General features: G+C 46.3%; 1 protein-coding gene across 2 annotated transcripts; it reads left to right on the forward strand.

Moving 5' to 3' along the window:
- Positions 1-619: 619 nt before the first annotated feature.
- Positions 620-12,272, forward strand: EIF3D (eukaryotic translation initiation factor 3 subunit D). Of its 2 annotated transcripts, none has more exons than XM_032781739.2 (15): positions 620-764; positions 1,775-1,908; positions 2,878-2,923; positions 3,338-3,474; positions 3,566-3,651; positions 4,146-4,218; positions 4,418-4,530; positions 4,752-4,884; positions 5,626-5,773; positions 6,019-6,149; positions 7,098-7,183; positions 7,498-7,627; positions 8,075-8,217; positions 10,715-10,995; positions 12,120-12,272. In XM_032781739.2, exons 2-15 carry the CDS (start codon positions 1,786-1,788, stop codon positions 12,131-12,133), a joined length of 1,644 nt encoding a protein of 547 aa, XP_032637630.1. In that variant the 5' UTR covers positions 620-764; positions 1,775-1,785; the 3' UTR covers positions 12,134-12,272. The 2 variants fall into 2 exon arrangements, with proteins under 2 accessions (XP_032637630.1, XP_032637629.1); XM_032781738.2 differs by having other exon boundaries at positions 664-764; positions 4,415-4,530.
- The last annotated feature ends 4,393 nt before the right edge of the window (positions 12,273-16,665 follow it).

Genomic DNA, 16,665 nt, shown 5'->3' on the forward strand with positions numbered 1-16,665 from the left:
CTTCTTTTCTTTGGATGACACTGTCTCCTGCCCCGCTATGAAGCCCACTGCACAGTGCAGACAGGTGGGGTGGGGAATATTTTTTATGATGAACAATGCATACAGATGGCAAGGCCTAGCTCTGAGACACAAGGGTGCGGTGGCGCCACACCTACAGGTCCCATCATGGGGCCTTAGATTAGGACCCCATCCCAACAGCTTGGGTCTTAGTTTACCCTTCCAAGGGAGCCTGAGACAGAGCAACCTCCATCCTCCACTTCCCTGCATTGCACGACTAGCCTCAGCGGGTGGAAGGGAAGCAATGCATTGTGGGACACTGGGGGCTATGCTGGGCGCAGGGCAGGAAAGGACAGGGCATGCCTCGGTGCATTGTGGGATGGTGATGACACGCAGTGCACCGTGGGAAATTGGGGGACTGACTCTGCGCTCGTGCTCTCGCTCTCTCTCCCCCATTAGGAGCCAGCCTCGAGACTCGAGTGGCCTTTCTTGCCTGGCTCGTAGCGAGCTCTGGGCGCTCTTTGACGTCCCACAATGACGTGTGCTCTTTCCGTTTACGACAGCCCGTGTGCTTTACGGCAACACTGTCTCCTCACTGAACGGATGCGGAACTGCCCTGTCTGTTTTTACGACAGTTCGTCCGGGAGCGGGCGCGGGGTGATGACGTTTGTGACTGTGTGCGCGTCGCCCAAGCCGAGTCTTTCCGGCAGCCGGCACCCCCGGCCCGCTTGCATCTGCCTCCATCGGGACCTGCCGGGCCCCCGCAGGTGAGGGGGAGGCGCAGGCTCCGGCCGGGACAGGCGCGCGAGGCCCCACGCGCGGCTCGGAGTCTGCCGGGCCCGGATCCGCCCCGGACACAGGAACCCCAGGCCAGAGGTCGCGCCTCCGCGGGAGCCGCAGGCCTCGCGGGCCGCCCGGGGCTCAACCCGGGGCGGGACCGGCCTGCGCGGCTTCTGCCCTGGCTGGGAGAGACCCTAGTTCCCGGCACGGCCCCCGCACACGCAGAGCCGGGCCCTGCCGCTCCGCTGAGCCGAGTGACCCTGTGCGGGGCGGGGCTGCTGACTCTCCCCTTGTCACTAACCAGCGGGACTCGCTGCTGAGGGACCTACCCATCACCCAACATGTAGGCCCAGATCCTCGAAGGTGCTTAGGTGCTTACCTCCCACTGATCTGAGTGAGAGTTAGGTGCCTAAATACCTTTGAGGATCTGGGTCTTAGTGACATAGGATTAGGTGTTTCTGTGAATAAGGATAGCTGCTTCAATGACACTAGCTAGGAAAATAAATAACTATACAGACAGTAGAGCCCCGTAGGCATAAAGTGATCTCCAGCTGTGGTCAGAAAGAAACATCCATCAGGGGAAATAATTGTGCTATTATGGGCAGTAAAGAGAGAGATTAAACCTTTTTTTCTGGGGCTTTTTATATTGCCATTGGCAGAGGCAGGTTACTTATCAGTTTTGTCTAACAGTTCAGGTTGTCTAACAGTTCAGGTGATAAGATTCTTACATAGGGAAGTAATTATTACATTACATACTGACAGTGCTGTCAGAGCTCCTGAGACCTTCACCTTTTCCTTGACCCCAGAAATTCTGGGCAATGACCCTAACCCTGGAAACTTTTCTGTGTGTATGACCTCATTAAAAATGGTGTCACCTACTCTTGTCTTTTGAATGGGCATCATTGCCCAGTCAGTGTCAGGTGAAGTTTCCCAGCAGCCTCTTCGTTCTTATAGGGTTAAAATGTTCCTAACACTTGACTACCCCATTTTTTTAAAGGAGTTTAGAGGATGGCTAAATTCATGACACCCGTGATCCAGGACAACCCCTCAGGCTGGGGTCCATGTGCTGTTCCAGAGCAGTTCAAAGATATGCCATATCAGCCCTTCAGCAAAGGAGATCGTCTGGGAAAGGTACCTGTGCTAATGCTGCTAAATGAATCACTGGAGCAATCAGTTAATGCCTGTGTATTAATCTGCATGGCAATTCCTGTTAGCTGTTCTTGTCATATTGGAGGTCTGAGTCCTGCCTGTACTGTTCCTTAACAAGTGCCCCCCCCCCCCCCCCGCTCACACATACACACAGACTCCAACAAGAGACTGCTGAATTGAATTAATTTGCAAAATGGACACATAAATTAGGCTTGAATAAAGACTGGGGTGGATGGGTCATTACGCAAAGTAAATTATTTCCCCATGTTTATTCCCCTTCCTCTCCCCCACCCTGTTCTCACATCTGTCAACTGCTGCAAATGGACCATTTTGATTAACCACTACAAAAAGTTTTTTTCTTCTCCTGCTGGTATAGCTCACTTCATTGGAGTGTGTATGGGTAACACACCCATTGTTTCATGTTCTGTGTGTGTGTAAATATATCTTCCTACTGTATTTTCCACTGCATGCATCCGATGAAGTGGGCTGTAGCCCATGAAAGCTTATGCTCAAATAGATTTGTTAGTCTCTAAAATGCCACAAGTACTCCTGTTCTTTTTGCGGCTACAGACTAACACAGCTGCCACTCTGAAACACATGCCATTGGTGTTCTGCTCCTTATAGCTTCCTTATCCCCTATTGCAGTTGCTACAAGAAGTGGTATGGTATTCACCCACGAAAGCTCATGCTCCAAAACATCTGTTAGTCTATAAGGTGCCACAGCATTCTTTGCTGGTATATGAATCTTGACCTCTTAATAGTGTGTGTAAGCAGAGCAGGGAGTATTTTAAGGAATATTGATAGTCATAAGATTGTAAGGTAGGTTCTGGAACATAAAGCACTAATTGCTCTCGCTGAGTGGCATCTGGATTATGAGATTGTGGGGAGAGTTTAAAATGTTGGTTGACACACACTCATCAACTTTGTTTCCTGTTGTCTTTTTTTTATTAGGTTGCAGACTGGACAGGTGCCACTTATCAGGACAAGAGATACACGAGTAAGTGCTATTTTGATGGCTGCCCTTGTCTGACATACTTCATATGAGGTTTCTTCAGTCGTCATCCTTGCTTCCCTCTTGTCACAGTCTTTAGTGGTGTCTACGAAACCTGTGTCCTACAGATCTCCACCAAATGAGAGAAGTTTCTTGAACTCAGAAGTGTGCCCAGAGGGGAGCTTGGGGCTGTCTCCATCCTTCAGTGTTGCTCCTGGCTTTGAGCTTCTTTGTGAAAGGGAACTTGTCTGAGAGGATGGGGGACCCTCCCACAATGGGCTCCTTTAAGAGAAAAGCCCTATCTGTGGTTTCAAGCTCGGGTGAGCCAAGTGACGGGGTGGGAGCGCTAACTCTGAGCTCTTCTCATGACACTTGGTTTGCAGATGGGTAGCAAGGTAATTTGAGTCATTGTGTCCTCAGATAAGTACTCATCACAGTTTGGTGGGGGAAGCCAGTATGCTTATTTTCATGAGGAGGATGAGACCAGCTTCCAGCTTGTGGATACAGCACGTACACAGAAGACGGCATACCAAAGGAATCGTATGAGATTTGCACAGGTATCTTGCACATTTCCTGGAACCTTTCTGAAACAGTGGAATTGCTGTAAAGATTTCATTTATAACTTGAACATCCCTTCCTCATTCTCAGAGGAACCTTCGGCGAGACAAGGACCGCCGGAACATGCTTCAGTTCAACATGCAGACCCTGCCTAAGAGCGCCAAACAGAAGGAGAGGTGAGGACACCAAACCTGAACTCTGTGCTGGTATTGGAGTCTATGATCAGGTGTCTAGGTTTGCTGATTGGCTTCTGTCAATTGAGTTGTAACAAAAACCCAAGACTTCAAGACAGGTCTTTTGCTAGGCTCTGCTGTGGTTTGAAGTGCTGTTTCATGTGATGATTGTGGAACCAACAGGGTTTTCTAAGCCAAACTCAGGAAAAGAAATTACTGTTGTAAAAGTAGCATGTGCACCTTCTGAAAGCTGTGGTGCCATCTTCAAAGGCTGGGTTGTCCCACTGAAGTTGCCATTTTCAAAGAGTCATTGAGAGCAGAGTTCCTAGTTACAGTGCTTCAACCAGCTGTGGGAGTCCAGTCGTTCAGCAGATGCTATCAGTTGGCTTGGGACCTCAGAACCCAGTGGTTTCAACAGTGGCTTGGGAAGGTGGGAGTACTGGGGACACGCCGTTGGGACTATTTCTCACAAGGTTGTCATATTCCTCTATTTACAGAGACCGTCTACGTCTACAAAAGAAATTTCAGAAGCAGTTTGGGGTGAGGCAGAAATGGGACCAAAAATCACAGGTAAAGTAAATTGATTTTTAACTATACTGTTTGATCAGTTCCTCTGGCTGCTTTTATTATACAGACCTTGGTGTACCCTGTTCCCTGAGGTAACATTCCTCTAACCCGCTCCTCCTCCTGCTGTTCTCACGCAAATCCTGATGTGCTGTGTCTCTGTTTCTTTCTTTGTCCATCTGCCCTTCCTCTGGCCACACAGCAGAAGCCTCGTGATTCTTCTGTTGAAGTTCGCAGTGACTGGGAGGTGAAGGAGGAGATGGATTTCCCTCGGCTGATGAAAATGCGCTATCTGGAGGTGTCAGAGCCACAGGACATGTGAGTTCAAGATAGCTAGGGCCTCTGGGTATTTCTTTTGGTGTAATCTGTGTGTAGAAAGGGATGGGTACTGGCTTGTGATCCAGTTTTTTGAAGTTCCTTTTGTGGGAGGTGCACAGGGTCAGTAGAAATACTCCTGCCAGTCACTGTTGTCCCCTGACACTCTGAGATGGGGTTATTTGTGCTGGTGTCTCATGACTACTCTCTCATTATGTCTGCAGAGAGTGCTGTGGCGCCTTGGAATATTATGACAAAGCCTTTGACCGCATTACCACAAGGAATGAAAAGTCCCTGCGGAGCATCAAGCGCATCTTTCACACTGTTACCACTACTGATGATCCAGTCATTCGCAAGGTATAATTGTCCTTCCTGCCCTTCAGCTCACAAGATACACTAGTATGTGTCTTATTGTGTGGTATTCTTTGGACCCAGTCTGTTCTAAGCCAAGGGGTCCAAGATGGTCTTGCTTTCTGGAGTGAGACGAGATTAACAGAAATAATTCAGGATCCAGCTCTTCAGACAGCAGAAATTTGTGATCTCCATAGCAAAGGGAGTAGTATTGGCCAAGGCAGGAACTCATTAACACATGGATAGATATCAGCCAAAGGAAAGCTCTATTCTGGAAGGGCAGATAGGCAGACCTACAGGCAAGAAGTACGAAGGAGAAGAGAAATGTCAGGGTCACAGATCTCATGCCCAAGATTGCTGGTCTTGAGAGGAAAGGATAACTCTGAGAGTGTTGATGAAGTCAGGGACAGAGGATGAAGAACTTATTCTCATCCTTGCAGGTCTCCCTTCTGCTCTAAGTTCTGTCTTTTCTCCCCAACTTGCTTGAGCATTTTCAGGGCTGGATTTTCTGGGCAGCATTTGTCCACCCAACTTGTTGAATGAGTTCAGGTAGGATTAGTAGCATTTGACATGTTTGTATCCAAATCTCATTGGTGTGCGTCAGAGTCTTCTATCAGCCCAGCCTCCCAAGTCTAGAAGAAAGGAATCAGTGTCTGGTTTGCTACGGCTGCAGTTTACTTTTGGGAGGAGGGGGAGAAGAATGTATGCTGTCTTCGCTCACACTCTTCCCTCCGTCTCCGTCTGCAGCTGGCGAAGACCCAGGGGAATGTGTTTGCCACAGACGCCATCCTGGCCACACTGATGAGCTGTACTCGGTCTGTGTATTCCTGGGACATCATTGTCCAGAGAGTTGGATCCAAGCTCTTCTTTGACAAGAGGGACAATTCTGACTTTGGTGAGGAGGTTGCTAGGATCAAGGTTGGGCAAGGGAACAAATTACAGCTTTTTGCATTTAGTGTTCCTTATCCCCTTTAAGTCAATATTAGATCTTAAATGTCCACACTGTGTCTGGAGCAACCCAACTCCTGCACTATCTGCATGTGCTTTGAACAGATTTGGTGCACAGTATGAGGGTTGAGTGTCCTTTTCAGGGGGGTAACTATCCTCCTGATGATCGTTTGACCTTGGCTCTTTTCCTAGACTTGCTGACAGTGAGTGAAACTGCTAACGAACCACCACAGGACGAGGGCAACTCCTTTAATTCACCTCGCAACCTGGCCATGGAAGCAACCTACATCAACCACAACTTCTCCCAGCAGTGTCTGAGAATGGTAAGAGGCAAGTGGGCTTAGCAAAGCCAGTCACGCAGACAGTACTGTGGAAGACTGAGTCTGCACCTCTGGAACTTACTATGAATATCAAAGCTGGAGCAGTCTCTTATTAGAGCAAGAGGCACCTTTATTAGCAAGATTACTTTGCATAGAAATCATTCCAATTTGAGATGTGTGGATTAACTTTGTGGAGGTGGGGGGGAGGGTTTGTAGGGAGAACACCGCTCTTCTTCATGGAGCATTCCATGAACTGAACCAGTCAGGACTTTGACAGCATAGAGGCAAATTAAAATGCTCTGTGGAACCCTGGATGCTGATTGGCTGAAGGAAAGAGTCTTTAGTTCCAAGGGGAGAGGGGAGGAGAGTGGCTGATGGTGATGTGGACAAATTGGAGAAAGTGCAGAGAAGAGCCACAAAAATGATTAATGGTCTGAAAAACGTGACCTTTGAGGAAAGATTGGCAGGGGGCAGGAATGGATGGAAAAGAGAAAACTGACAGGGGACATAGTTTTCAAGTACATAAAAGGTTGTTATAAAAAGGAGAGTGATAAATTGTTCTCCTTAACCACAGAGGACAGGACAGGACAGGACAGGAAGTAGTGGGCTTGAATTGCAGCAAGGAAGATTTAGGTTAGATGTTAAGAATAACTTCCTGCCAGGGTAGTTAAGCACTGCAACAAATTATGTAGGGAGGTTGTGGAATCTCCGTCATTGGAGGCTTTTAAGAGCAGGGTAGACAAACACCTGTCAGGAATGGTCTATTCTAGATAATACTTAGTCCTGCCTCAGAGCAGGGGACTGGACTAGGTGACGTATTGAGGTCCCTTCAGGTCCTACATTTCTATGATTTTATTATTCATATCTATGTTTGTGTTTCTGATCAGCTGCCTTAATTCTCTCAAGTTGTTGGGTTAATTCTCTTGTGATCTTTCCTGGCTTTCTCTGCAGGGGAAAGAAAAATACACGTTTCCCAACCCAAACCCATTTGTGGAGGATGACATGGATAAGAACGAAGTGGCTTCTGTTGCATACCGGTGTGGTGTTTGGTTCAATCATGTGCATAGGTTTGGGGAGGGAGGTTCAGAACAGGGGTGGAGTGTAACTTCTATTAACAGCTTGCTAGTGGTGGTGTGACTGAAGCTTTATTTCCCATGGACATTGCTACACTCTGTGATGAGAGAAATTCTGGGACTTATGCTTCAGGCCAGTATCTCTCACCTTTCATATTGGGTTTGAAGGAAGAGGGGTGAAATCCTCACTGTGGGCTGATAGGGGAGGAAGGGAATGGCTTTTGTGAGTGCTGAAGTGGATCCAGGAGTGGAGAATAACAGAGATTCTTTGGTTGCAGGTACCGAAGATGGAAGCTGGGAGATGACATAGACCTGATTGTCCGCTGTGAACACGACGGAGTGATGACAGGAGCTGGCGGAGAAGTGTCATTCATCAACATCAAAACACTGAACGAATGGGATTCCAGGGTGAGGGAGAACCAGATACCAAACCTCTCTAGCTCCTCCATTGCTATCTGATGTACCAGGTACAGCAGGCAAGACATGAGACAAGCCTCTTGCGTTACTCCATGTATCTGTTATGTCATTAAATTCCATCAGAAGAGAGTGACTGTGGAGGGCCAGCAGTGCCAGCTAAACTGACTCTGCGTCTCCCAAGTGCTGGGTAGTCTGTTTGAACCCTCTTCCAGGCTCCTCCATTCCACGTGATAACCAGTCCGATGGAGCTCTCCCTTGATTTTTTTCCCCAACCAGCGCCTTATATACTGGCCAATACTCCAGAATCAAGAAGTCCTTTTAAGCTTCCCATCTCTTCCCTGCATAGTATCATTGGGTAACTCACTATGTGTTCTCATCATAGTTGCAGAGATAATTGCACCCATGGTTTGCTGACTGTGGTTTGACCTCTCTTTTCAGCATTGCAATGGAGTAGACTGGCGTCAAAAGCTAGATTCTCAGAGAGGAGCTGTGATTGCCACCGAGCTGAAAAACAACAGTTACAAATTAGCCCGCTGGACGTGTTGTGCGCTGCTGGCTGGATCGGAGTATCTTAAACTTGGGTGAGGCCAATATAAGATTTGCCTGTCAAGGACCTTCTAAGTGCTTTTGCTGGTGTGTGTTTGTGAGAGAGAGCTGTTTTTAGGCGCTGTACAATCACAGAATTCCCTCCCATTTTTATTCTGTTTGGCAAACCAAAAACTTCTTTTGAATATATTTTAGCATTGGTGACTGGGGCAGAATGAGGTACAATGCAGACTGGTTTGGGGCAAGCTGCTTCCCTACAATGTCCTCCTGATTGACCTGGAAAGACCACCTGTACGTGAGACAGTGGAGTTCAGTCTCCATGGCCCATTCAATTCTTGGCTTCTCTGCTGAACGTGAGAGATAATTATAGTGGATCTTGACTGAGATCCCCGGCACATTCTCCAGATATGTATTGGCGGGGGCCTGTGACTTGAAACTGGCAACTTTAAAGTGAATGGCCCTATGTCCCATTACTGATTGATCTCCTGAGCAATCCATTTCTGATTTTAGCCTCTCCTTCCAGTCCCCAAAGCACTTTAGCCAAGTGGCTTTTTTCTTGTTTGCTTCACACTGTTGGCACAGAGTTGATGCAGTTCTCTTAATTAGAACCCCATCTGCTGGCTGGCCGACCTAGACAGCTGCACTACAGAAGCTGTGGGTGCTGGTTTGTACCATCTATAGTTCTCTTTCATTAACATTTTAAATCAACTTTGTTGCTGCAACACACTTTCTCTAACATTTTTTTAATTGCTGGTGACTGGGTGTTTAAAATAAGATGCTTGATATTTTAAATCTAGCTTCTTTGTGGTCTGTCTGGTTTCTGTCCATGAGACATGCAGCTGCCTCAGACTAATCTGTTGATCGAATCAGAACTCCCGTTAATGACTCTTTATTGTTAAAACTCTTAAGTCTTTCCTGTTTGTGGGACCTGGGAATCCTCTTCTTTATCACTTCTTTTGTCTTGGATGATGGAAGCGAAGTTCCTGATCTCTTCGGTTTAGCAACCCTATCTGTTTTATTCTGACTTGTTATTATCATAAGCATCTTTCCCAAATCTGGACTAGCATCCAGAAATCTGGGTGCCTGCATGAAACCTCTCTAAGCTTAATTACCAGCTTAGATCTGATCTCGCTGCCACCAACCAGGAATCCCAGTGCCTGGTACACTTGGGTCCCCCAAAACTTCCCTGTGGGACCCCAAGACTCAGATGCCCTGAGTCTCCTAACAAAGGGAAATAAACTATTCCCCCCACCTCTCTCCCCCCCCCAGAACTTCCTCTCTGGGCTAACCTGAGTGTTACTGATGCAACCTCTTTACATCACAATACCAAGAAGCATGTCTCTTCTCTCACAAAGAGACAACCCAATATAAGGGAACAGAAAGATTCTCGTCTCTCTCCCCCTCCCACCAATTCCCTGGGCTGCAGAGATTTCACACCTCCGTAGATCTAACACAATAGAAAATTCCTCCCTTATCGTTCCTTAGCCTACCCAGAGAGAGAAACTCAAACCAAGTCTTAAAAAGAAAACTTTATGAAAAAGAAAGAAAACACATAACAGATCGCCTGGCAGCAAGGTGACCAAATCACAGGGCTATTGCTTAAAAAGAAAAAATATGAATAAACAGCCTTATTCAAAAAAGAGATACAATTTAAACATCCAGCAACTACAACACATGTAAACAAAAAAAAAACAATACAGCCGATGTTGTTCTAACCTGTGTACTCACAACTTTGAAACTGAAGATTAGAGCTTGAAGATAGAAAGATCCCTCTCATAGCTGAGAGCCAGACAAAAGACACAGACCCAAACATTCCCTCCCTCAGCTTTGAAAAATCCGGTTTCCTGATTGGTCCGCTGGTCAGGTGTTTGGTTCTCTTTGTTAACCCTTTAGAGGTAAAAGAAACATTAACCCTTAGCTATCTGTTTATGACAGTTATACATTACTGAATTGAGTCTACATAAGATATCTTGTGTTGACCTAGCTCTATAAGCATCTACACTAGAACATAGCTCCCACTGATGTAAATCGCCCACTATATCAACTTAATAACTCTACCTCTGTGACCGGTGTAGTACTTAAGTCGATGTAGTTAGGGTGACACAGTGTCCGTATAGAAACTACGTTACTTACATTTCCTATTGGTGGGAGGCTCCAACTTTTGAGCCCGGGGGGCAGCAGGGCTCCAGACATCAGTGTCCCACACAATTACGTCAATGGAAGTGCTCCTGGTGAGGACATGCACCGCCGAAAGAAGGACCATAGGGTGGTGTGAAATACTGCTTTAATTACTGCAGTGGCTGTACATTAACTTAATTTGGTAGTGTAGACAAGCCCTCAGTTACTGTTTGAGACACAGAAATGGCTCCCCACTAGGGAGTCCTGTCCATTTTCCCCTTTGAAGTGGGGGGTTGATTCTTGCAGCTTAGCCCAGAAGTTAAAATCTAAATGATCACCTCATTTTGGTGACTTTCCTGTGAAGTCTAGGCTGGGGCATTGAATTTCCTGACCTTTTTTGCCTTTCCTCCGCAGGTATGTGTCCCGTTACCACGTAAAGGACTCTGCACGCCACGTGATCTTGGGCACACAGCAGTTCAAGCCTAATGAGTTCGCCAGCCAGATTAACCTGAGTATGGAGAACGCATGGGGCATCCTGCGCTGCGTCATTGACGTCTGCATGAAACTGGATGAGGGCAAATACCTCATCCTCAAAGACCCCAACAAGCAAGTGATTCGTGTTTACAGTCTCCCTGATGGCACCTTCAGCTCCGATGAGGAGGATGATGATGAAGAGGAGGAGGAGGAGGAGGAAGGTCTGTAGAGTGCTCAGCGGATCTGGTGCTCAGTAACTAAGGCCTGAGAGAAAGGGGGTAATGTAACGGGGGGATTAGATCTCGGAATTTCCACACTGCCTATCAAGGTGAGAGGTGGTGTGTGGAGAGTACAGTCACTGTGGGTCTTTTGATCAGTGATGAAAGCAGAGTAAACATGTTAATTACTCCCAGAGACTGGAAGGATAATGAAATAAATACAAACCTAGAGAGATCTAAAAACATGAAAAGAGAGTTGCAATATGAATCTCACCATGAGGAGACGGGAGGGGACTAATTAATCTGAGCGGAAAACATAATCTGAAACACTGCGTGGAAGGGGGAGTCACTTGGACAGGAAAGCTCAGCTCAGTATTACCATGCTATTAGGGGGTGGTAGTGATTGATTTCAGCACAAATGGCAGGTGCTCAGTGCCACTGAGAATCAAGCCATTATCATGACGTTTTAGATAAAGAGGAGGAAATCCAAAGCGAGACATTAAAAATGAGTGGCTAGACCAATTAAGCTAATCAGCCCATTTCAAATGGATGACTGGAAAGCGAGTGCGGGTGCACTAGTCATGCAGACTGGGAGACTTTCTACAAGGAAGGAAGATCCAGACCCATGCCTGGGGCAAGTGCTGGCTGGCCTCCCGACTACCTGAAACAATCCCTCATCCCTGGCATGTGCCCCGCATGTTTTATCTCCACTGTGGGAGGCAAGCTGACTTGAAGCTCATGTTCATGGGATGGTTAAAAAGGTCTTAACGCCATTTTAAGCTGTTTGTAGCCTTGGGCGGATCTGTTCACTTTTTGAAGGGTTTCGGAACAGTCATAATAGCTAGAGACTTTTTTTTTAATTTAAGTTTTTAAGATTCTCAGGAGAATCATGCAGCAACAAAAATCCTCTGTAGCAGTTTATGTGGTCATCTGATTTTATTGTAGCTATGGCCCTAATGAACAGTCTTGTACTGGGTGAAAAGGGTAGGCAAGATTGTGGCATGAAGAGTAAAGGATATTACATATCTATTATTATTATTATTTATTTATCTTTGTGGCATTTTCTTGGGGGAGGGGGTGTCTGCTGCTGCACATTGTTCCACAACAACCTCTTTTCTCTCTTTCAGAGGAAGAGAGCTAAACCCTGTGGTCAGGGAGCAGGGGCTTCAGTGACCAAATGCACATCTCACCCTTGTTGGTGGGTGGAATCTTAGCTGAACCTTTGCACCGTGCTCATTTACAAGTATAACAAACAGAATAAAGAGTTTTGTTCTGTTTAATGAGTTTGTTGTTCATTGTCTTGTGGATAAATATGCTGTACACAGAAACCTACCGTACAGATGTGGCGTGAAAAGAAATCCTGGGACGAAAGCAGCCACTGAAATGGCAGGTGAGCTGTTGTAATAAAGTATGCGGCTTTACAAAAAGTTTACCACCTCCAGCTCTTCTTTTTTTTTTTTTTTTTTTGTCTTCTCTACCACCATTTTGTGCTAGTGTTTTCCTGCTTCACCCAGTTGGGAAGAGGTGAGCATTCTTCTCTACTGCAGTAAAGGAAAGGGAGGTTAAACAGTTTTTGCTCTTCTCCCTGGTACAAGTGGTGATATCAGAGACCTGAAAGCATCTGAAATATGTGTAATTATTGGTCCCCCTTTCTGACTGAGAGCATGCTGATATAGAGCCACTGTGAGTATTAGCTCCTCTGACAGCTTGTCGTTTTGGCAAATCAAAAAGTGCCCTCGCTTAGGGTTTCTCCCATGAAGGAATTCCCAGTCAAGCTAATGTAGATGTCTCAGTTCTGCAGAGTGGGCTGGTACTAATAGTTTTGGCAGGCTGAACTGGTTGGATGAGTGTACTGCAGAGTTTTCTCTGTCCCACCAGTTCCCCTGTGGCCTTGTGTCTTATCTGGTGCAGGGAAAAGAACATGCTAATCTTCAGGTTGTAAGTGTAAAAAATGGGGAGTGGTTTCAGAGAGGTAGCAATGTTAATCTGTATCAGCAAAAACAAGTAATCCTTGTGGCACCTTAAAGGCTAACACATTTATTTGGGCATTAGCTTTCGTGGGCTAAAACCCACTTCATCAGATGCATGGAATGGAAAATACAGTAAACAGTGTAAATATTGCAGCACATGAAAAGATGGGAGTTGCCTTACCAAATGGGGGGTCAATGCTAACAAGACCAATTCAGTTAAGGTGGAAGTGGCCTATTCTCAGTAGTTGACAAGAAGGGGTGAATACCAAGAGAGGGAAAATTACTTTTGTAGTGCTAACAGGGCCAATGCAACAAGGTGGGCATCACCCATTCCCAACAGTTGACAAGAAGGTGAGAGTATCAGCAGAGGGAAAATTACTTTTTGTAGTGACCCATCCACTCCCAGTCTTTATTCAGGCCTAATTTGATGGTGTCCAGTTTGCAAATTAATTCCAGTTCTGCAGTTTCTCATTGAAGTCTGTTTTTGAAGTTTTATTGTTGAAGAATTGCCACTTTGAAGTCAGTTATTGAGTGTCCAGGGAGATTGGTCACCCTAGTAGGAGAACACTTCAGACAGCAAGTGTGAAACATTAGGACAGGGGATGGGGGGTAATAGGTGCCTATATGAGACAAAGCCCCAAATATCGGGACTGTCCCTATAAAATCAGGACATCTGGTCACCCAATCTCGTACTGGTTTTTGAATGTTACAATTCTTGATGTCTGATTTGTGTCCATTTATCATTTTCCGTAGAGACTGTCCAGTCTGGCCAATGTACACGGCAGAGGGGCACATAAAATCATAGACACTAAGGTCAGAAGGGACCATTATGATCATCTAGTCTGACCTCCTGCATAATGCAGGCCACAGAATGTCACCCACCCACTCCTGTATCAAACCTGTGTCTGAGTGATTGAAGTCCTCAAATCATGATTTAAAGACTTCAAGGTGTAGAGAATCTTCCAGCAAGTGACCTGTGCCCCATGCTGCAGATGAAGGTGAAAACTCCCCAGGGCTTCTGCCAATCTGCGCTGGAGGAAAATTCCTTCCCGACCCCAAATATGGCAGTCAGTTAAACCCTGAGCATGTGGGCAAGACTCACCAGCCAAACACCCAGAAAATAATTCTCTGCAGTAAATCAGATCCCATCCCCTCACAAGCCATCGGGCATATTTACCGCTAGTAGTCAAAGACAAATTAATTGACAAAATTAGGCTATTTATCATACCATGCCCTCCATAAACTTATCAAACTTGGTCTTGAAGCCAGATATGTCTTTCGCCCCCACTACTCCCCTTGGAAGGCTGTTCCAGAACTTCAGTCCTTTAATAGTTAGAAACCTTTGTCTAATTTCAAGTCTAAACTTCGTGATAGTCAGTTTATATCCATCTGTTCTTGTGTCCACGTTGATACTGAGCTTAAATAATTCCTTTCCCTCCCTGGTATTTATTCCTTTGATATACTTATAGAGAGCAATCATATCTCCTCTCAGCCTTGTTCTTCAGGATAATTCTCTACAAATGCCCATGTTCACATCTGATTATATGCACATACAGCAGGAGAAAAGTATTACAAGAATTAATACATAAGTGCTTCCTAGGAGGCATCTTACATTGTAAATATCTAACAAGTCCAGTTGTAGTATGTCACAAGTAACCATTAAAGGCCCAGTTCTGCACAACTGAAGTCAGTGGTGAAAAATCCATTTTTTCAATAGTATAGAACCAGGGTGTAAGCACCAAGCTTTCCTGAATGCCATGGCATTCTGACTAGAGTATTAATTAGCTGCAATGTTTTTTACAAGAATTTGAATTATTTAAAATAATGGCATATATCACACTGGTAGACATGCAGGTGAACAAGCCCCTGATACTGTGGCTGATATGGTTAGGTCCATGATGGGGAGTTTAATTCCAGGCTACTGTCAATAGGTTGCTACTCCCCGGCCTCCCAATGTACTGGTGGATTAGTGGAAGGAGGTACTAAATACCATTTCATTAGCACTTTTGATCCCCAAGTGCTTTTCAATTTAATACATAGCACTCATTTCATCTGCCACAGAGGTCTAACTGCCTCTGCCATTCAGCAGTGCCACCCTCTTAATCATGCAATCTATTACCAGTCCTACTTTGGTCAGCGTGGCTACAGTTGTAATAGTGGAACCTCCTAGGGCAAACTACTTCCCCTGAATTTGCTACCAGGTGGTATATATACAGTACTTCCCTTGTTTTAGATCATACAGATGGAATGCTGATCTGCTCATCTCTCCCTGCACCAACCTCTTCCAGCAAGAGTTACTTCTCAGCATCCTACAAAGAGATTTCACACAGGCCTGAAATTCAGCTCCCTTCCAGATGCATCAGGTTGTGTCCTCTCCATGAGTTACCCTAGACTCCTCTTCCTCCTGGAAAGAAGCATTTGCCCCCTTAGCCTTATTGGTTGGGGGGGGGCAGTGCTATGCAGAAGCCCATACTCTCAATTGTCCAAGGTACCAAAAGTCCAATTCTCCCTGTCACATACAATTGTTTACAAATCAGCAAAGTTGGACACAAATAGACTAGTACAACCTGGCTTGTTTACATTAAAAGAGCTGTGATGAGGGGTCAAGTTGAGGTAATAGAATGAGCAAAGTCTAGACATTAGAGAAAACATTTATAGTTTAATCACTGATGAGTTTTGATTGGTTAGTGGTAATGGGAGGATGTTGCCATGCCTTTGACATTGTTTATTTGGGGTTCACTAAATGAGAGCAAGCAGGGGAGATGCAAGTACTGGAAGAAGTGAGCTTTTTGATTGTAGATGTCATTGTCTCCTAGGCTTCACCAGCACATCATGGGGCTTTCTGGATCTTGAGGGACTTCCAAACTGGGCCAGAAAATGGGACCTAGATGACATGACTCCCCTTGCCCCACATACTTTGGCTAGAGCTAAATCCCAAACACCTGGAATGCGATCAGGGCCGGCTCTAGCCATTTTGCTGCCCCAAGCACGGCAGCACGCTGTGGGGGCGCTCTGCCACTCGCCCGTCCCGTGGCTCCGGTGGACCTCCCGCAAGCGTGCCTGCGGATGCTCCACCGGAGCTGCGGGACCAGCGGACCCTCCGCAGGGACGCCTGCGGGAGTCCACCAGAGCCGCCTGCTGCCCTTCCGGCAACCGGCAGAGCACCCCCTGCGGCATGCCGCCCCAAGCACGCGCTTGGCACGCTGGGGCCTGGAGCCGGCCCTGAATGTGAGGCATCGGATCCTGCTGTCACCCCCACCCTCATATCATATTCCTTACCCACTTGATTTCTTCTCTTTCTCAGCCTTCTGTCTAAAGACAGTCTAGTTTAGGCAGTGGTGGCAATTCCATCTTTTGCAACACTGTTGCAACCCTGTGACTAGAAAGGCAACTAAAAGCAATGCCTTAAAAGCCTGTCTCACCACTGCTGATGACACTGCTGTGCCTGTTTCTCCAGCAGTGAGGTTGCAAATGAAAGTTGGCATCGGAGACAGAAGCCTTCTTTTATATTTGCTGCTATTCTCCCCATTTGTGTGGTTGTCTTATAGGAAACAGGATCAGACTTCAGCAACAGCTCCAGCCCATCTCAACTCTTTCCCATTTCCCCAAAAAGGGCACTTATTACCATGTCTAACACCAGCTAGAGGGAGGTTCACACTTACAGAGGCATGTACAGTACTTGCACAGATACAAAGAGCAGCGC

Source organism: Chelonoidis abingdonii, chromosome 1 (genome assembly GCF_003597395.2).
Source record: "Chelonoidis abingdonii isolate Lonesome George chromosome 1, CheloAbing_2.0, whole genome shotgun sequence".
Lineage (NCBI taxonomy): Eukaryota > Metazoa > Chordata > Testudines > Testudinidae > Chelonoidis > Chelonoidis abingdonii.